Source organism: Rhinoderma darwinii, chromosome 4, assembly GCF_050947455.1.
Source record: "Rhinoderma darwinii isolate aRhiDar2 chromosome 4, aRhiDar2.hap1, whole genome shotgun sequence".
NCBI classification, from domain to species: Eukaryota; Metazoa; Chordata; class Amphibia; order Anura; family Rhinodermatidae; genus Rhinoderma; species Rhinoderma darwinii.
Genome location: NC_134690.1, coordinates 12,712,441 through 12,734,948, shown reverse-complemented (window position 1 = coordinate 12,734,948; position 22,508 = coordinate 12,712,441). Strand labels below are relative to the sequence as shown.

At 44.7% G+C, this 22,508-nt stretch overlaps 1 protein-coding gene across 1 annotated transcript in view; it reads left to right on the top strand.

Moving 5' to 3' along the window:
- The window catches only part of PTK2B (protein tyrosine kinase 2 beta), a 188,466-nt gene that overhangs the window by 110,581 nt on the left and 55,377 nt on the right, over positions 1-22,508 (top strand). Inside the window, exons 3-6 of the mRNA XM_075860829.1 lie at positions 11,220-11,398; positions 12,507-12,594; positions 20,791-20,870; positions 21,745-21,807. Of these exons, the coding sequence (XP_075716944.1) occupies positions 11,220-11,398; positions 12,507-12,594; positions 20,791-20,870; positions 21,745-21,807 (410 nt within the window). The remainder of the gene's footprint in view (positions 1-11,219; positions 11,399-12,506; positions 12,595-20,790; positions 20,871-21,744; positions 21,808-22,508) is intronic.

The following is a 22,508-nucleotide window of genomic DNA, read 5'->3' as shown; positions in this document are numbered from 1 at the left end:
CCGTGGGTTGTTCGTCTATAAGCTGCGTGGCTCCGTTGCGAGGCGTTGAGAGAACGTGGGTTTCTTGTTTCTCAATTGGAAAAGTTAATGAATTTATTTTTCTTGTAGGAGATTAACGAATTTAATTCTCATAATCCTCATATGTTTTGCGGATTGACGCCTATATGCCCTATTGAGGTATACGGACGTCATATAGAGGGGTCCACTGTTTAGGACCCCCATCTATGAGCCGGAGAGTAGAACCGCTAACAAGCAGTGACCCCCTCTTAGTGGATTCAAGACGTCCGTGGATTACATGGACAGCCATTGATCAGCTACAGGGAAATGATTAAGCAACAGGAACGTCCCCTGGTAAAAATCGGCTGATTGTCGTGGTGCTCAGGGGCTGGACCCTCAGATTGGGGGTTTTCCTCTGTGTGTTCATCAGAGTGAGTGCGGGTTTCGTCCCACTTTTCTCTCCATATCTGTTTTTTGTTGCATGCAAGGCAAAGGAAGGTCACATAATTTTATACCCCCTGCAGTGAATCATGAAATTTAACTTTTTATGGTGGACTAGGTTTTATTTAGAAGATATGTAGTTCCATACATGTTGCACATTGGAGCAATTTGGTTAGATTTGCCATGCCACCAGGATACATTGACACCTCTTAACCAACCTGATATTCCTGGTGCTCGAGGGTGGTTTAAAAATGAGCCATGGGGGAGAGAAATGCCATAAAATAATTAAAGAAGCATTACTTACCTGTTAAAGCCGCCGCCGCTCCAGTGCTGCCGCTCCGATGCTCCCTGTCAGTCCTTAATTACTGCGCTGTAGCGATGACATCACGTCGAGACATGGGATCGCTGCATCGACCACTGAGGCCAGTGTGTTACGCCACTGATGGTGCCCAAGACCGCAACACCAGAAAGCGCTATCACATGGGTGAGATGTGCATCAACACTGACAGAAAACTAAAGGCACAAGTAACTCACCAGTGGACGAGCGGAACCGAATACTGAAGATAGCAGAAGATATAGACGATGCACAAATGGAGTGGATGGGCGATGAATAGCATGCAAGCGGATAGCAGACAAATTGAGAGTGAAAAAGCGTTTACAGCACTCACTGACCCTATCTGAATACTATCCCTCAGCAGGGTAAGACAACAGCTTGGCAGTAGACCAAACGCACAATAGAGGCAAACATACCAGTGAAACTACTGATCCCAGGATACACATTAAACCACTTTACAAGAACTAGATCTCTCAGAGGACCAATATGTCCCACAGTACAAACAAACACATAGACAAGGACAAAGTCACAAACTAGAATCTAGAATGAGTTAGCACATGCCAGAAACAGTATAACAAGCTCCTGAGTAATCCAGGCCTGAGGTATATATAGCCCCAAGAAAGGTACACCGCCCTAATCAACCAGGCAAAGCGAAATGATGACCAAAATCCAGATTCAGACTAAAGGCATTGCCTAGCAACACCCAAACAAAGAGATAAAAGAAATTGTGTATTAGCAGCAGTCCTGCTACTAATCGTAACACAGTGAATGGCTACAGCGGTCACGTGTATCGACATGACGTCATCGCTGCAGTTCAACGACCAAAAAACGTCCGGAGCCATGGGGGATTTAACAGGGAGTAATGCTTCTTTTACCCCCTCGGTCTGTATTTTGTTGTTTTCGGACAACTCCTTTAATAATAATAACACTGGGGGTTCTACAGTAGCTCAGGGGTTAATACATTGTATTCCAGATTGTTAAGTGTAGTTTAGGCAGTTAAATATACAATATCATCTCCCATAAATTTACGAGTTACAGTACATTTAATGTTTTTGGAGATTTAGGAGTTATAAGTAACATTTCTGGTGGTCTATGGTGGTTTAGAGGTAAAACGTTTTATCCCTGGTGGTCATGGGTTGTCAAAGAATGAATTGCTTTAACCCTGGTGGTCTAGAGTAGTGAAGGGGCTTATTTATTAGAACCGCGTGGCCACACAGTTATTTCTTTACTTGGGCATAGCTTGACTCTGCTTGACCCCCATTCTGCCATGACAAGTCACAAGTTAACAATTTAGGATGGCCAATAATACATTTGTTATAAATTGTATGTCTCACCTTCCTTTTCATGTCGTCGATTGATAGGTGTTGAAACCTCAGAAGGGGAAGAAGTTAGCTACTTCCTCCCTCATTGATATAGTAAGATGGAGCTCTGAGGAACTGAGTGAGAGTCTTCGCCGTAATTTGCTAATTATTTTTTCTTCACAGTGGATTGTTCATTTATGAGATTCCACTACTAAAAACCAGGGATGTTAACTCTACCTATTGTCCCTTTCCTATCCCATAATGTTGGCGAATCGACAGTAGATACGGTGATTGATGCACCATTTACATACAAATATAACCGGTACCAAGGAGCACTTGCTGACATCTATGGAGTAGCATTGTGCTCGGAAGAACATGTCCCATTGCTGTCACGTGCTAATTATATTTACGCTATCTGTAGAAGAAAGAGGCCACAGATCAAAATGGATCCCCAACGTGGTGCAAGATTTTGCCACCCAAGACAGAAGGGACTTGTGTTTGTTTGCCCTATTCTTGACCCTTGGGCCATTTCCCCACCCGTTGGTTTACTAACAATACAGAAGCTCTATATAGGGGAGTCCGCCATATTTTTTTTTACCACCCAGTAATATAGAGGATGGGACCAAGCAGGACTGGGCTTCCTATCTCCAACATACGCGTTTTGGTCTGTCTCTATGATATGTGCTATCCATCATGTGTAATATAATGGGGCGTTGTTTGCTGTGGTCCATGTGTCTATCACAGTCTTAGAGAACACGATAATAGGATAAATTAGCACAAGGTTCATCTTAAAATAATCAAAGGGGGTTTATATCCGTAAATAAAATCAAGAATCCACATCTTACAGAAAAGCCTCGGTATCCTTCAGCAAGGCATTTGAAAGAATAACATGCAGGGTTATGGGTAATGACCGGTTCTGTGCACAGCCTTGGCACCGTCTATTGACTGCCCACTGTGTCGGGATATTTTTAGTTTACCAAAATGACTGTTATTATACCGGGCACAATACAGGTAACACTGACCTGTTCTATGTACATCTATATTACCTGAGAGCTGTGTCTTCCCCCACTTCATTGGGTATAATGTTTAAATATATATGATTCCTATTTCATGTTCTATACCATAGATTCTGGTACAAAAACTGGCATGTTTACAATGAGTTAGGACATCTATAAGACGCCCTAGCAAAAATAAGTGGGTACATTTACACATACTAAAAGGACTGCCGAACTGCCGAGGTAGCCGATATTTAGTGTGCTCTAAAAGCAAATGTCTCTAGAGATTTAATGGTACTTTTCATTAAGGCAAGTTGTGATGTTTGTCTTTACCAACCACCAGATTCCCCTTAAGATAACAATACATGGGAGATTAGTTTAGAAAATAAATCTTCACCTTTTAACACTATATTATTATTAGCTATAACATTGTGTGCTAATAAAAAACTTTATATATCGTAAGAGCCTTCAGAGCTCCAGTTTTCTCGAAAACAACTCAAAATCCCCTGCACAAACAATGAGCTACATAAAAAAAATCTTATGGCTGCCACCAATAGGGGGAGCTTAGGAGTATACTGTGTCAACATTGAGTGTAATGTAAAAACAGTAAAGACACTGATAAATGGTGGTATTGGGAAATCAACAAGCATCTGTATACACTTTAATATAAACATGACCTATTTATTGATTCCATCTTGACATCAAAGGTTGGATCAGGGATCCATCAAAACACAGTCCAAATATCTGGAGCACCACTTAACATACTGGTAGGAATGTTTCATACTACTATATAGAAGTGTAATGTAAATATTGGGATATGTAAAGTTGGTCTTTTGAACTTCACTTTAAAGAGGACCAGCTTTCTCTCCTCTATATAGTATAGAGGATCTGTCAGTTCTCCTGTGTGGTGTAGTACAGAGGATCTGTCAGCTCTCCTGTGTGGTGTAGTATAGAGGATCTGTCAGCTCTCCTGTGTGGTATAGTATAGAGGATCTGTCAGCTCTCCTGTGTGGTGTAGTATAGAGGATCTGTCAGCTCACCTGCATGGTGTAGTATAGAGGATCTGTCAGTTCTCCTGTGTGGTGTAGTATAGAGGATCTGTCAGCTCTACTGTGTGGTGTAGTATAGAGGATATGTCAGCTCTCCTGTGTGGTGTTGTATAGGGAATCTGTCAGCTCTCCTTTGTGGTGTACTTTAGAGGAGCTGTCAGCTCTCCTGTGGGGTGTAGTATAGAGGATCTGTCAACTCTCCTGTATGGTGTAGTATAGAGGATCTGTCAGCTCTCCTGTGTGGTGTAGTATAGGGGATCTGTCAGCTCTCTTGTGTGGTGTAGTATAGAGGATCTGCCAGCTCTCCTGTGTGGTGTAGCATAAAGGATCTGTCAGTTCTCCTGTGTGGTGTAGTATAGAGGACCTGTCAGCTCTCCTGTGTGGTGTAGTATAGAGGATCTGTCAGCTCTCCTGTGTAATGTAGCATAGAGGATCTGACAGCTCTCCTGTATGGTGTAGTATAGAGGATCTGTCAGCTCTCCTGTGTGGTGTATTATAAAGGACCTGTCAGCTCTCCTGTGTGGTGTAGTATAGAGAATATGTCAGCTCTCCTGTGTGGTGTAGTATAGAGGACCTGTCAGCTCTCCTGTGTGGTGTAGTATAGAGGATCTGTCAGCTCTCCTGTGTGGTGTAGTATAGATAATATGTCAGCTCTCCTGTGTGGTGTTGTATAGGGGTTCTGTCAGCTCTCCTGTGTGTGGTAGTATAGAGGATCTGTCAGCTCTCCTGTTTGGTGTTGTATAGGGGATCTGTCAGCTCTCCTGTGTGGTGTAGTATAGAGGAGCTGTCAGCTCTCCTGTGTGGTGTAGTATAGAGGATCTGTCAGCTCTCTTGTGTGGAGTAATATAGAGGATCTGCCAGCTCTCCTGTGTGGTGTAGTATATAGGATCTGTCAGTTCTCCTGTGTGGTGTAGTATAGAGGACCTGTCAGTTCTCCTGTGTGGTGTAGTATAGAGGATCTGTCAGCTCTCCTTTATGGTGTAGTATAAAGGATCTTTCAGCTCTCCTGTGTGGTGTAGTTTAGAGGATCTGTCAGCTCTCCTGTGTGGTGTTGTATAGGGGATCTGTCAGCTCTCCTGTGTGGTGTAGTATAGAGGAGCTGTCAGCTCTCCTGTGTGGTGTAGCATAAAGGATCTGTCAGTTCTCCCGTGTGGTGTAGTATAGAGGACCTGTCAGCTCTCCTGTGTGGTGTAGTATAGAGGATCTGTCAGCTCTCCTGTGTAATGTAGTATAGAGGATCTGACAACTCTCCTGTATGGTGTAGTATAGAGGATCTGTCAGCTCTCCTGTGTGGTGTAGTATAAAGGACCTGTCAGCTCTCCTGTGTGGTGTAGTATAGAGGATCTGTCAGCTCTCCTGTGTGGTGTAGTATAGAGAATATGTCAGCTCTCCTGTGTGGTGTTGTATAGGGGTTCTGTCAGCTCTCCTGTATGTGGTAGTATAGAGGATCTGTCAGCTCTCCTGTGTGGTGTAGTATAGAGGACCTGTCAGCTCTCCTGTGTGGTGTAGTATAGAGGACCTGTCAGCTCTCCTGTGTGGTGTAGTATAGATAATATGTCAGCTCTCCTGTGTGGTGTTGTATAGGGGTTCTGTCAGCTCTCCTGTGTGTGGTAGTATAGAGGATCTGTCAGCTCTCCTGTTTGGTGTTGTATAGGGGATCTGTCAGCTCTCCTGTGGTGTAGTATAGAGGAGCTGTCAGCTCTCCTGTGTGGTGTAGTATAGAGGATCTGTCAGCTCTCTTGTGTGGTGTAATATAGAGGATCTGTCAGTTCTCCTGTGTGGTGTAGTATAGAGGACCTGTCAGTTCTCCTGTGTGGTGTAGTATAGAGGATCTGACAGCTCTCCTTTATGGTGTAGTATAGAGGATCTTTCAGCTCTCCTGTGTGGTGTAGTATAGAGGATCTGTCAGCTCTCCTGTGTGGTGTTGTATAGGGGATCTGTCAGCTCTCCTGTGTGGTGTAGTATAGAGGAGCTGTCAGCTCTCCTGTGTGGTGTAGTATAGAGGATCTGTCAGCTCTTCTTTATGGTGTAGTATAGAGGATCTTTCAGCTCTCCAGTGTGGTGTAGTATAGAGGATCTGTCAGCTCTCCTGTGTGGTGTAGTATAGAGGAGCTGTCAGCTCTACTGTGTAGTGTAGTATAGAGGATCTGTCAGCTCTCCTGTTTGTTGTAGTATAGGGGATCTGTCTGCTCACCTGTGTGGTTTAGTATAGAGGATCTGTCAGCTCTCTTGTGTGGTGTAGTATAGAGGATCTGTCAGCTCTCCTCTGTGGTGTAGTATAGAGGATATGCCAGCTCTCCTGTGTGGTGTAGTATATAGGATCTGTCAGTTCTCCTGTGTGGTGTAGTATAGAGGACCTGTTAGTTCTCCTGTGTGGTGTGGTATAGTAAAGAGGATCTTTCAGCTCTCCTGTGTGGTGTAGTAAAGAGGATCTGTCAGCTTTCCTGTGTGTTGTAGTATAGGGGATCTGTCAGCTCACCTGTGTGGTGTAGTATAGAGGATCTGTCAGTTCTCCTGTGTGGTGTAGTATAGAGGATCTGTCATTTCTCCTGTGTGGTGTAGTATAGAGGAGCTGTCAGTTCTCCTGTGTGTGGTGTAGTATAGAAGAGCTGTCAGCTCTCCTGTGTGGTGTAGTGTAGAGGAGCAGTCGGCTCTCCCGTGTGGTATAGTTTATCTGTCGGCTCTCCTGTATTGTGTAGTATAGGGGATCTGTCGGCTCTCCTGTATCGTGTAGTAGTATAGAGGATCTGTCAGCTCTCCTGTGTGGTGTCAGTTCTCCTGTGTGGTTTAGTATAGAGGATCTGTCAGCTCTCCTGTGTGGTGTAGTATAGAGGATCTGTCAGCTCTCCTGTGTAGTGTAATATAGAGGATCTGTCATTTCTCCTGTGTGGTGTAGTATAGAGGATCTGTCAGCTCTCCTGTGTAGTGTAATATAGAGGATCTGTCATTTCTCCTGTGTGGTGTAGTATAGAGGACATGTCAGCTCTCCTGTGTGGTGCAGTATAGAGGAGCTGTCCGTTCTCCTGTGTGGTGTAGTATAGGGGATCTGTCAGCTCTCCTGTGTGGTGTAGTATAGAGGATCTGTCAGCTCTCCTGTGTAGTGTAGTATAGAGGAGCTCCTGTGTGGTGTAGTATAGAGGATCTGTCAGCTCTCCTGTGTGGTGTAGTATAGAGGCGCTGTCTGCTCTCCTGTGTAGTGTAGTATAGAGGATCTGTCAGCTCTGCTGTGTGGGTGTAGTATAGAGGTTCTGTCAGCTCTCCTGTGTAGTGTAGTATAGAGGAGCTCCTGTGTGGTGTAGTATAGAGGATCTGTCAGCTCTTCTGTGTGGTGTAGTATAGAGGAGATCAGCTCCGCTGTGTGGTGTAGTATTGGGGATCTGTCAGTTCTCCTCTGTGGTGTAGTACAGAGGAGCTGTAAGGTCTCCTGTGTGGTGTAGTATAGAGGAGCTGTCAGTTCTCCTGTGTGGTGTAGTATAGAGGATCTGTCAGCTCTCCTGTGCGGTGTAGTATAGAGGATCTGTCAGCTCTCCTGTGTGGTGTAGTATAGAGGATCTGTCAGTTCTCCTGTGTGGTGTAGTATAGACGAGCTGTCAGCTCTCCTGTGTGGTGTAGTATTGGGGATCTGTCAGTTCTCCTCTGTGGTGTAGTACAGAGGAGCTGTCAGCTCTCCTGTGTGGTGTAGTATAGAGGAGCTGTCAGTTCTCCTTTGTGGTGTAGTATAGAGGATCTGTCAGCTCTCCTGTGTGGTGTAGTATAGAGGATCTGTCAGCTCTCCTGTGTGGTGTAGTATAGAAGACCTGTCAGCTCTCCTGCGTGGTGTAGTATAGAGGATCTGTCAGCTCTCCTGTGTGGTGTAGTATAGAGGATCTGTCCGCTCTCCTGTGTGGTGTAGTATAAGGGATCTGTCAGCTCTCCTGTGTGGTGTAGTATAGAGGAGCTGTCAGCTCTCCTGTGTGGTGTAGTATAGAGGAGCTGTCAGCTCTCCTGTGTGGTGTAGTATAGAGGATCTGTCCGCTCTCCTGTGTGGTGTAGTATAGAGTTTCTGTCAGCTCTCCTGTGTGGTGTAGTATAGAGGATCTGTCAGCTCTCCTGTGTGGTGTAGTATAGAGGATCTGTCAGCTCTCCTGTTTGATGTAGTATAGAGGATCTGTCCGCTCTCCTGTGTGGTGTAGTATAAGGGATCTGTCAGCTCTCCTGTGTGGTGTAGTATAGAGGAGCTGTCAGCTCTCCTGTGTGGTGTAGTATAGAGGATTTGTCAGCTCTCCTGTGTGGTGTAGTATAGAGGAGCTGTCAGCTCTCCTGTGTGGTGTAGTATAGAGGATCTGTCAGCTCTCCTGTGTGGTGTATTATAGAGGATCTGTCAGTTCCCCTGTGTGGTGCAGTATAGAGGATCTGTCGGCTCTCCTGTGTGGTATAGTATAGAGGATCTGTCAGCTCTCCTGTGTGGTGTAGTATAGAGGAGCTGTCAGCTCTCTTGTGTGGTGTAGTATAGAGGAGCTGTCGGCTCTCCTGTGTGGTGTAGTATAGAGGATCTGTCAGCTCTCCTGTGTGGTGTAGTATAGAGGATCGGTAAGCTCTCCTGTGTGGTGTAGTATAGAGGAGCTGTCAGCTCTCCTGTGTGGTGTAGTATAGAGGAGCTGTCAGCTCTCCTGTGTGGTGTAGTATAGAGGAGCTGTCAGCTCTCCTGTGTTGTGTAGTATAGAGTTTCTGTCAGCTCTCCTGTGTGGTGTAGTATAGGGGATCTGTCAGCTCTCCTGTGTGGTGTAGTATAGAGTTTCTGTCAGCTCTCCTGTGTGGTGTAGCATAGAGGATCTGTCAGCTCTCCTGTGTGGTGTAGTATAGAGGATCTGTCAGCTCTCCTGTGTGGTGTAGTATAGAGGATCTGACAGCTCTCCTGTGTGGTGTTGTATAGGGGATCTGTCAGCTCTCCTGTGTGGTGTAGTATAGAGGATCTGTCAGTTCTCCTGTGTGGTGTAGTATAGAGGATCTGTCAGTTCTCCTGTGTGGTGTAGTATAGAGTTTCTGTCAGCTCTCCTGTGTGGTGTAGTATAGAGGAGCTGTCAGTTCTCCTGTGTGGTGTAGTATAGAGGATCTGTCAGTTCTCCTGTGTGGTGTAGTATAGACGAGCTGTCAGCTCTCCTGTGTGGTGTAGTATTGGGGATCTGTCAGTTCTCCTCTGTGGTGTAGTACAGAGGAGCTGTCAGCTCTCCTGTGTGGTGTAGTATAGAGGAGCTGTCAGTTCTCCTTTGTGGTGTAGTATAGAGGATCTGTCAGCTCTCCTGTGTGGTGTAGTATAGAGGATCTGTCAGCTCTCCTGTGTGGTGTAGTATAGAAGACCTGTCAGCTCTCCTGCGTGGTGTAGTATAGAGGATCTGTCAGCTCTCCTGTGTGGTGTAGTATAGAGGATCTGTCCGCTCTCCTGTGTGGTGTAGTATAAGGGATCTGTCAGCTCTCCTGTGTGGTGTAGTATAGAGGAGCTGTCAGCTCTCCTGTGTGGTGTAGTATAGAGGAGCTGTCAGCTCTCCTGTGTGGTGTAGTATAGAGGATCTGTCCGCTCTCCTGTGTGGTGTAGTATAGAGTTTCTGTCAGCTCTCCTGTGTGGTGTAGTATAGAGGATCTGTCAGCTCTCCTGTGTGGTGTAGTATAGAGGATCTGTCAGCTCTCCTGTTTGGTGTAGTATAGAGGATCTGTCCGCTCTCCTGTGTGGTGTAGTATAAGGGATCTGTCAGCTCTCCTGTGTGGTGTAGTATAGAGGAGCTGTCAGCTCTCCTGTGTGGTGTAGTATAGAGGATTTGTCAGCTCTCCTGTGTGGTGTAGTATAGAGGAGCTGTCAGCTCTCCTGTGTGGTGTAGTATAGAGGATCTGTCAGCTCTCCTGTGTGGTGTATTATAGAGGATCTGTCAGTTCCCCTGTGTGGTGCAGTATAGAGGATCTGTCGGCTCTCCTGTGTGGTATAGTATAGAGGATCTGTCAGCTCTCCTGTGTGGTGTAGTATAGAGGAGCTGTCAGCTCTCTTGTGTGGTGTAGTATAGAGGAGCTGTCGGCTCTCCTGTGTGGTGTAGTATAGAGGATCTGTCAGCTCTCCTGTGTGGTGTAGTATAGAGGATCGGTAAGCTCTCCTGTGTGGTGTAGTATAGAGGAGCTGTCAGCTCTCCTGTGTGGTGTAGTATAGAGGAGCTGTCAGCTCTCCTGTGTGGTGTAGTATAGAGGAGCTGTCAGCTCTCCTGTGTTGTGTAGTATAGAGTTTCTGTCAGCTCTCCTGTGTGGTGTAGTATAGGGGATCTGTCAGCTCTCCTGTGTGGTGTAGTATAGAGTTTCTGTCAGCTCTCCTGTGTGGTGTAGTATAGAGGATCTGTCAGCTCTCCTGTGTGGTGTAGTATAGAGGATCTGTCAGCTCTCCTGTGTGGTGTAGTATAGAGGATCTGACAGCTCTCCTGTGTGGTGTTGTATAGGGGATCTGTCAGCTCTCCTGTGTGGTGTAGTATAGAGGATCTGTCAGTTCTCCTGTGTGGTGTAGTATAGAGGATCTGTCAGTTCTCCTGTGTGGTGTAGTATAGAGTTTCTGTCAGCTCTCCTGTGTGGTGTAGTATAGAGGATTTGTCAGCTCTCCTGTGTGGTGTAGTAAGGAGGATCTGTCAGCTCTCCTGTGTGGTGTAGTATAGAGGAGCTGTCAGTTCTCCTGTGTGGTGTAGTATAGAGGGTCTGTCAGCTCTCCTGTGTGGTGTAGTATAGAGGATGTCAGTTCTCCTGTGTGGTGTAGTATAGAGGATCTGTCTACTCTCCTGTGTGGTGTAGTATAGAGGAGCTGTCAGTTCTACTGACGTGTCTGATTTAGTAAATACTTTTCCTATATTTTAATAATTGTGAAGCATATTTTGTTTTATAAGTTTTGTTATTCCTCAAACAATTTTATGAATTTATTGACAACTGATATCTAATAAATGAAGCCTCCGTGTTGACAGGAACTTGTTACATTTTACGTTGTGTGTGGTATGAGGGATATTCTTGAAACAAATGTGTCCGGTTTGATGACATCACAGCCTTGTGCCGTACTGTTGTATAATGAGTGATATTATTATAATGTCTTCCTATCTGTACACAGGAGATCATCAGCTCTATCCTCCTGAGCGGCCGGATCGGTCCAGACATCCAGCATGTTGAATGTTACGGGCTGCGGCTGAAGCATCTGAAGTCTGATGAGATCCATTGGCTGCACCCCGACCTGACAGTGGGAGAAGTACAGGAAAAATATGAGTGTCTCCATCTAGAGGCAGAGTGGAGGTAAACCTGCATATTATACTTATGGGGTTTGATACCTAGTTGGACCTAAACTAACTATACCACTGTTCATCCTGATCTTCCTGGTTCTGGCCAGATACTTCATTAAAGGGCTGGAAAATATTATATTTCTATATTCCAATGCAGATTTACATGTAATCATAAGAAACATTGCAACTGAAAGCAGATGAAAAAATGACAGGTGATATACAAACTAGGAGGATGTCCCAAATTTCCTTAAAGAGGTTCTTCAATTTGGATAATGTATTTTTGTTAGAAGCGTCCCCTGACAATAAGCTGCTGAGAGGTTATCTTATTGCTGGGACCCCTAGTGATCAACTGTAATCTGCGTGGGAAACTGTCAGCAAGTGTTTAATTCCCCACAGCACCACCGCAGGGGAACTGAAGTATTACATGATCTCCCTTGAAATCACTGGACTGTTCATGTAATGCACAGATGTGTCGGGTCCTCCAGAGAATGAGAAGCTTCTGTGCAGCTTTTTTACTATCTGCTCTGACTAATAGATGAGGGTCCTGAACGGCGACTCTCTCTTTTATTAACTCAGAACTTCCTGTTAGGGGATTTGAAATGGGTTTTACAAACCAAACAACCCCTTTAAGCGGGCCGCTTGCTTTGGTCAACTCCTTGAAAATTTCCTTCTGGGGCATTTTGAGTTTAAACTGGAACGTCCCATGATTGGCCGTGTCCTTCGAGCTTTCTCGGGTACCAGGGACCCGGGTACGACTGCTACCTCGGCACCCCATAATGTTTTGATGCTCAGAAGAAATTGGGTTGTCCAGGATTAGAAAAACATGGCTTCTTTCTTTCAAAAACAGTGCCACGCCTGTCCACAGGTTGTGTGTGGTATTGCAGCTTTGGCCTATTTACTACAATGGAACTAAGCTGCAATACCAGACACAACCCATAGAGAGTTGTGGCGCTGTTTTTAGAAGAAAGAAGCCATGTTTTTTTTAGTAACTTCTAGGTTCCCCATGTGATGATATGTGATTGTATATTTTATATTCCTTGACACGTACGTGTGATAACTTCCACTATGTCACGTGATTCATTGTACCGAATTCTTGTAATATTTTGTTTTTTTATTTCTAGATATGATCTCCGGATCCGCTACCTGCCCGATAATTATGTAGAAAGTTTCAAGAAGGATAAAACGACATTACTTTATTTTTACCAGCAGGTACGTCATCTCCTGTCTGCTTACAGTGATGATACAGGATTCTATAGTGCACTGTATGGTACAATTATGGGGGTACTTTTTTGCTAGTACTCTTCCGGCCCTGTATAGCGTTGTTATTTGGGCGCTATATTACCAGTATTATTCATGCTTATCTTTTAGGGCTAATTGCTCATTTATAAGTTTACTCTCTAATAAATACTGCCCTGTGCCCACATAACAGCTGCCAGAGTTCCTCCATCACAGCTGCAATGTCCCTTTTATAGTCATATTGCCATCATCACTGTCCCTCTGCTATAACCACAGAGCCCCAACAAAGTCACAGTGTCCCTAAAACACATCACAGTCACAGTGCCCCCATCACAGCAACAATACCCCATTCACAACCACTATGCCCCCATTATAGCCACAGTACCCCCATTACAGCAACAATACCCCATTCTCAATCATATGCCCCCATTATAGCAACAATACCCCCATTACAGCAACAATATCCCATTCTCAATCACTATGCCCCCATTATACCCACAGTACCCCCATTACAGCAACAATACCCCATTCTCAATCACTATACCCCGATTATAGCCACAATACTCCCATTACAGCAACAATGCCCCATTCTCAATCACTATGCCCTATTAACGCCACAGTATTCCCATAACATCAACAATATCCCATTCTCAATCACTATGCCCCCATTATACCCACAGTACCCCCATTACAGAAACAATACCCCATTCACAATCACTATGCCCCATTATAGTCACAGTACCCCCATTACAGCAACAATGCCCCATCACAGTCACTGTGCCCCTATTATAGCCTCCGTTCCCTCATTACAGCACCAATGCCTTATCACTGTCACTATGCCCCCATTACACCCACAGTGCCCCCATTACAGCTACAATTGAACATTCACAGTCACTCTCCCCCTGTCCTAGCCATTATAATGAGTTGGAGGGGTGAGTATTTATAGAGGACGCGGGGGAGTCGGGGGATGCCCCTGCTCTTCTGCGAGTCCGAGAGGTCTTTTTATTTTTCGAGGAGTCTTCTGGACATTTTGGGAGAGTTTGCAAGTATGCATTAGAGCTCTAGTGCCCCCATCACAGATCCATTTTCCCCATCATTGTGACATGGATTACTTTCACAGCCATAGTGATTCCGTTACGGCAGCATTGCCCCCATCACAGTTACCAGTGCACGCTTGTAACTTTGTTGCTCATGCTGATCAGAGATCAGCGGTACAGGATGGTTACCTGTCTGGCAGGAGCAGTCAGTCCTACGTTAGAGTCCAGGATGTCTCCACTTATTTAGACTTCCAGACCAGTTGGGAAATATGATGTTAGAGAGATTTTATTTTTCTCTCCTTCTAAGATATGGAAAGTCCCACATACAATATTATCCTAGATTTAGAATGTTGCTCTGTTGCCCTCTAGTGGAGTGAAAAGAAAATGCATTATGTCGTTTCTTTTCTTCCCTGTTACATAATGAGCATTTCCCCTTTAAATCCAAATCTCCCAGTTAATATAAATCCATCAGGCGTCCTCTGTGCTAAAAATTACATTCAGCCGTTTCCTTTAATCCAGCATCTGAGCGCCCAGAAATTCTGATAATCCAGCTCATGTTTCTGGCACGGAACTGTGAGATATAATCTGAAGTTTCGCAAAACAAGAAGTAAAAAACTGAGCAGAGATAACGGAATATCTGATGAAGAGTAACGTAACATCTTGTGACTGGCACGCAGGATCTTCACACGTACAAGTTATGTTTATATCACTTTCTGTGACCGTCCAATAATCCAAGACATTTAATAATCCGGCATCTAAATAAATCTCCTTAATCCTGGGGTAAAGCAATTCCACAGTTTCTGTTTCTGGAAAGGCCGGGTGTCTGCACTGTTAAATTCCTATTAGGCTGGCACTACAATATGAGCACTGATCATACTGGCATTATTATGGGGCACTGTGGCTGAAGCATTACTATTGCTATGGTAGGCTCTACTATATGGGTTCTGTGGCTGCACTATTATATGGGCTCTGTGGCTACACTGTTATATGGGCTCTGTGGCTGCACTATTATATGGGTTCTGTGGCTGCACTGTTATATGGGCTCTGTGGCTGCACTATTATATGGGCTCTGTGGCTGCACTATTATATGGGCTCTGTGGCTGCACTATTATATGGGCTCTGTGGCTGCACTATTATATGGGCTCTGTGGCTGCACTATTATATGGGCTCTGTGGCTGCACTATTATATGGGTTCTGTGGCTGCACTATTATATGGGTTCTGTGGCTGCACTATTATATGGGCTCTGTGGCTGCACTATTATATGGGCTCTGTGGCTGCACTATTATATGGGTTCTGTGGCTGCACTATTATATGGGTTCTGTGGCTGCACTATTATATGGGCTCTGTGGCTGCACTATTATATGGGCTCTGTGGCTGCACTATTATATGGGCTCTGTGGCTGCACTATTATATGGGTTCTGTGGCTGCACTATTATATGGGTTCTGTGGCTGCACTATTATATGGGCTCTGTGGCTGCACTATTATATGGGTTCTGTGGCTGCACTATTATATGGGTTCTGTGGCTGCACTATTATATGGGCTCTGTGGCTGCACTATTATATGGGCTCTGTGGCTGTACTATTATGTGGGTTCTGTGGCTGCACTATTATATGGGTTCTGTGGCTGCACTATTATATGGGTTCTGTGGCTGCACTATTATATGGGCTCTGTGGCTGCACTATTATATGGGTTCTGTGGCTGCACTATTATATGGGCTCTGTGGCTGCACTATTATATGGGTTCTGTGGCTGCACTATTATATGGGCTCTGTGGCTGCACTATTATATGGGTTCTGTGGCTGCACTATTATATGGGTTCTGTGGCTGCACTATTATATGGGCTCTGTGGCTGCACTATTATATGGGCTCTGTGGCTGTACTATTATGTGGGTTCTGTGGCTGCACTATTATATGGGTTCTGTGGCTGCACTATTATATGGGTTCTGTGGCTGCACTATTATATGGGCTCTGTGGCTGCACTATTATATGGGTTCTGTGGCTGCACTATTATATGGGCTCTGTGGCTGCACTATTATATGGGTTCTGTGGCTGCACTATTATATGGGCTCTGTGGCTGCACTATTATATGGGTTCTGTGGCTGCACTATTATATGGGCTCTGTGGCTGCACTATTATATTGGTTCTGTGGCTGCACTATTATATGGGCTCTGTGGCTGCACTATTATATTGGCTCTGTGGCTGCACTATTATATGGGCTCTGTGACTCCACTATATTGGCTCTGTGGCTGCACTATTATATGGGCTCTGTGGCTGCACTATTATATGGGCTCTGTGGCTGCACTATTATATGGGTTCTGTGGCTGCACTATTATATGGGTTCTGTGGCTGCACTATTATATGGGCTCTGTGGCTGCACTATTATATGGGCTCTGTGGCTGCACTATTATATGGGCTCTGTGGCTGCACTATTATATGGGTTCTGTGGCTGCACTATTATATGGGTTCTGTGGCTGCACTATTATATGGGCTCTGTGGCTGCACTATTATATGGGTTCTGTGGCTGCACTATTATATGGGCTCTGTGGCTGCACTATTATATGGACTCTGTGGCTGCACTATTATATGGGTTCTGTGGCTGCACTATTATATGGGCTCTGTGGCTGCACTATTATATGGGTTCTGTGGCTGCACTATTATATGGGCTCTGTGGCTGCACTATTATATGGGTTCTGTGGCTGCACTATTATATGGGCTCTGTGGCTGCACTATTATATTGGCTCTGTGGCTGCACTATTATATGGGCTCTGTGGCTGCACTATTATATGGGCTCTGTGGCTGCACTATTATATGGGCTCTGTGGCTGCACTATTATATGGGCTCTGTGGCTGCACTATTATATGGGCTCTGTGGCTACACTGTTATATGGGCTCTGTGGCTACACTATTATATGGGCTATGTGGCTGCACTATTATATGGGTTCTGTGGCTGCACTATTATATGGGCTCTGTGGCTGCACTACTATATGGGCTCTGTGGCTGCACTATTATATGGGCTCTGTGGCTGCACTATTATATGGGCTCTGTGGCTGCACTATTATATGGGTTCTGTGGCTGCACTATTATATGGGCTCTGTGGCTGCACTATTATATGGGTTCTGTGGCTGCACTATTATATGGGCTCTGTGGCTGCACTATTATATGGGCTCTGTGGCTGCACTATTATATGGGCTCTGTGGCTGCACTATTATATGGGCTCTGTTGCTGCACTATTATATGGGCTCTGTGGCTGCACTGTTATATGGGTTCTGTGGCTGCACTATTATATGGGCTCTGTGGCTGCACTATTATATGGGTTCTGTGGCTGCACTATTATATGGGCTCTGTGGCTGCACTATTATATGGGCTCTGTGGCTGCACTATTATATGGGTTCTGTGGCTGCACTGTTATATGGGCTCTGTGACTCCACTATATTGGCTCTGTGGCTGCACTATTATATGGGTTCTGTGGCTGCACTATTATATGGGCTCTGTGGCTGCACTATTATATGGGCTCTGTGGCTGCACTATTATATGGGTTCTGTGGCTGCACTATTATATGGGCTCTGTGGCTGCACTATTATATGGGTTCTGTGGCTGCACTATTATATGGGCTCTGTGGCTGCACTATTATATGGGTTCTGTGGCTGCACTATTATATGGGCTCTGTGGCTGCACTATTATATTGGCTCTGTGGCTGCACTATTATATGGGCTCTGTGGCTGCACTATTATATGGGCTCTGTGGCTGCACTATTATATGGGTTCTGTGGCTGCACTATTATATGGGTTCTGTGGCTGCACTATTATATGGGTTCTGTGGCTGCACTATTATATGGGTTCTGTGGCTGCACTATTATATGGGCTCTGTGGCTGCACTATTATATGGGTTCTGTGGCTGCACTATTATATGGGCTCTGTGGCTGCACTATTATATGGGTTCTGTGGCTGCACTATTATATGGGCTCTGTGCCTGCACTATTATATGGGTTCTGTGGCTGCACTATTATATGGGCTCTGTGGCTGCACTATTATATGGGTTCTGTGGCTGCACTATTATATGGGCTCTGTGGCTGCACTATTATATTGGCTCTGTGGCTGCACTATTATATGGGCTCTGTGACTCCACTATATTGGCTCTGTGGCTGCACTATTATATGGGCTCTGTGGCTGCACTATTATATGGGCTCTGTGGCTGCACTATTATATGGGTTCTGTGGCTGCACTATTTTATATGGGTTCTGTGGCTGCACTATTATATGGGCTCTGTGGCTGCACTATTATATGGGCTCTGTGGCTGCACTATTATATGGGCTCTGTGGCTGCACTATTATATGGGTTCTGTGGCTGCACTATTATATGGGTTCTGTGGCTGCACTATTATATGGGCTCTGTGGCTGCACTATTATATGGGTTCTGTGGCTGCACTATTATATGGGCTCTGTGGCTGCACTATTATATGGACTCTGTGGCTGCACTATTATATGGGTTCTGTGGCTGCACTATTATATGGGCTCTGTGGCTGCACTATTATATGGGTTCTGTGGCTGCACTATTATATGGGCTCTGTGGCTGCACTATTATATGGGTTCTGTGGCTGCACTATTATATGGGCTCTGTGGCTGCACTATTATATTGGCTCTGTGGCTGCACTATTATATGGGCTCTGTGGCTGCACTATTATATGGGCTCTGTGGCTGCACTATTATATGGGCTCTGTGGCTGCACTATTATATGGGCTCTGTGGCTGCACTATTATATGGGCTCTGTGGCTACACTGTTATATGGGCTCTGTGGCTACACTATTATATGGGCTATGTGGCTGCACTATTTTATGGGTTCTGTGGCTGCACTATTATATGGGCTCTGTGGCTGCACTACTATATGGGCTCTGTGGCTGCACTATTATATGGGCTATGTGGCTGCACTATTTTATGGGTTCTGTGGCTGCACTATTATATGGGTTCTGTGGCTGCACTATTATATGGGCTCTGTGGCTGCACTATTATATGGGTTCTGTGGCTGCACTATTATATGGGTTCTGTGGCTGCACTATTATATGGGCTCTGTGGCTGCACTATTATATGGGCTCTGTGGCTGCACTATTATATGGGCTCTGTTGCTGCACTATTATATGGGCTCTGTGGCTGCACTGTTATATGGGTTCTGTGGCTGCACTATTATATGGGCTCTGTGGCTGCACTATTATATGGGTTCTGTGGCTGCACTATTATATGGGCTCTGTGGCTGCACTATTATATGGGCTCTGTGGCTGCACTATTATATGGGTTCTGTGGCTGCACTGTTATATGGGCTCTGTGACTCCACTATATTGGCTCTGTGGCTGCACTATTATATGGGTTCTGTGGCTGCACTATTATATGGGCTCTGTGGCTGCACTATTATATGGGCTCTGTGGCTGCACTATTATATGGGTTCTGTGGCTGCACTATTATATGGGCTCTGTGGCTGCACTATTATATGGGTTCTGTGGCTGCACTATTATATGGGCTCTGTGGCTGCACTATTATATGGGTTCTGTGGCTGCACTATTATATGGGCTCTGTGGCTGCACTATTATATTGGCTCTGTGGCTGCACTATTATATGGGCTCTGTGGCTGCACTATTATATGGGCTCTGTGGCTGCACTATTATATGGGTTCTGTGGCTGCACTATTATATGGGCTCTGTGGCTGCACTATTATATGGGCTCTGTGGCTGCACTATTATATGGGTTCTGTGGCTGCACTGTTATATGGGCTCTGTGGCTGCACTATTATATGGGTTCTGTGGCTGCACTATTATATGGGCTCTGTGGCTGCACTATTATACGCCTCTATGGTTGGCCCTATCATATGAGCACTAATCATCCTGCCATTATTATGGGGCACTATGGCTGGCACTATGATATGTACACTGTGGCTCCAGTATTATTTACCTCTATGGTTAGCACTGATATTGATTTACATGGCATTTTGCTGCACTATTATATACTTCCGTGTTGGCACCGTTGTATGGGCACTGTGGCGGCACCATGACATGCCTCTCAGGCTATTAGCTATTATATAGGCACTTCTATTGCTGCCATTATAATATGGTATTGCGATTTCTAAGATTCCCCCAAAAAAATTAAAAAATCACATTGGGATAATTGGAGAGGTTCTGTAGGTCATACTATGGAGGCACCTACAGCAGCACAGAAACGGCAACCCAGCTTTCCCAGACTCCTGAACGTCAAACCTCGCCCACTTATGCAGCAACCCCTACCACCATATCATTGTGTTACTAATTAGATTTGCCATTCAGGAGACTGGTAAAGCCTGGCACCATTCCTTGTGACCACTGTGATTGCAACTCTATTGGTCGCCACCCAGCTTTCTCAGAAACAGATATTGTGGAACTAAGAGGTGACTGTATAACTTGTTAACAACTTGACAGAACAGGATGACTCAAGATCTTGGGTGTGACAAGGACACATCTATAGCAAGTGTCGTCCTATTGGATGATACCGCCTTTCTATACCACATATAGGACAATGGGCCGGGCTGTGACAACATTTCTGTATTTCTATCATTTCTATCATTTTCTGCAGTTATTTTGAGATGCACAAAAATATAAATCACCCAGGGATATATTAGGGCATAGCTTAAATAGCAATTCCTCAATGTAAAGTTATCAGACACATTTTTTTAAAGGGATGTCTGACTTAGAAAAACTTTTTGAAATACCCTATTAGTGAATTGGGAGTCAATAGTGGGGGTCCACCGGTTCAAAACCTTATCTAATTCTTATAGATTTCTTACTCTCCCTCTCTACGGACAACCCTACACGGCCTTTGCATTACACAGACAACACATTGATGTAAATAATAACTGTGTAATACTTCATTTCTCCTGTAGTGGCGCTGCAGGGAAATTTAACACCTGCTGCCAATTTCCACCCTGATCGCTGGGGATCACATTGTCATTGTCAGGGATCCTGTTCATATCTTACGATTCCCTTGGGAGCGTTTCATGGGGAATTGCTAGTCATGCAATTGCCCAAATTGTAGATAAGGTTAACCTTTCATTAGACACTTTGTGCTCGTTCACTGGTCAGATTCTAATCAGTCGGTGAATTTTGTGTTTTTCGGCAGCTGAGGAATGACTACATGCAGCAATACGCCACCAAGGTCAGTGAAGGAATGGCGCTACAGCTGGGCTGCCTGGAACTCAGGTACCGACCACTATTATGTCCTACCCGTCCCTGGTGCCTCGCACCTCATCTAGAACAAGGACGACAATCTCCAGGGGAAGATATCATTAAAGGGGAGCTCCACCTTAGCAGAATTGATCATATAAATGCATTAATAGCAATTCCCTAATATAATGTTATATCTCCTTATATTAGGGAATTGCTATTCAGACAATATATTGTTTGGTCTATATCTGTAAGGCCCGGCAGACACCCTCTCCCCCCAAGGGGCGGCAGTCAGAGGGCCTTAGGTCAGGATTTCTGTTTCCATAAACATTAACTGTGACCTACATTTAAAGGGGGCCTGTGCTATTTAAAGGGGTCATCAGGGTTCAGCAAATTAAGTTCATTCATTGTGTAATGAAAAGTTCTATAACTTTCTAATGCTATATTATAGATGTATGGTTTTTGACGATCTCAGCTTGCTGTCAGTGAGTAGGAACCACCATTGTTTCCTTCCAATGGATATTAATTTTTTAATAAATCGAGATGTGCACCTGTGTCCTTTACATAAACTGGACAGATTAAAACAATTAAATATTCCATTCACTGACAGCAAGCTAAAATCTTGAAAACAGAGAGACAATGATAGGCAATTTATGTTCGAAAACGTCATAACTTTACATTATGCAATGAATACGCTTTATTTACTGGACGAACCCTTTAAAAGAGTTAGATATAGTTTTTGTTGTATTCTGCTGCCCCTTACAGGACAATTTGTGAATTACATACTGAATAAAAAAAACAATTAATGTCAATGTCTAACAATTTGTCTTTCTATGAAGTCAGTTCTGTATAACGTCAGTAAAGACATAAATATAACATTGTCTTTCATTGTCTCCTTCTTGTCTTTCAGGCGATTCTATAAGGACATGCCTCAGAACGCCCTGGAGAAGAGATCCAACTTTGACTTTTTGGAGTGAGCAGAGATAGGGCAGATGTTATATGTAGAGATATGGGCTGCAGGGGCGCACTTAGGGGGTTGTGGTCTTTGTCCCCAGAACCACCCCACCCCCTCCTATTCCCAGTAATTTATGAGAATCTAATTTAATTGATAAACGTCTTCCTGCCACCACTAGGGGGAGCTCACTGCATATAGATTTACTCTAGAGGACAGTGGGAGTTGTATAATTCTGTATGCAGTGTGCTCCCCCTAGTGGTGGCTGCAGGCAGACAGAATGTTATCATGTAACTTTATGGGCGCTGTATATATCTGTATGTAGTAAGGTCCTTCTAGTGGTCACTGCAGGCAGCAGAAAGTTATCATGTACCTCTATGGAAGATGTATATATCTGTATGTAGGGAGCTCCCCCTAGCGGTGACTGCAGGCAACCGAATCTTATCATGAAACTTTATGTTAGCTGTATATATCTGTATGCAGTGAGCTCCCCCTAGTGGTGACTGAAGGCAGTAGAGTATTATCATGTAACTCTATGGGAGTTGTATAATTCTATATGCAGCGCGCTCCCCCTAGTGGTGGCTGCAGGCAGCAGAAAATTATCATGTAATTTTATGGGAGTTGTATAATTCTGTATGTAGTGAGCGCCCCCTAGTGGTGACTGAAGGTAGCAGAATGTCATCATGTATCTCTATGGGAGTTGTATAATTCTGTATGCAGTG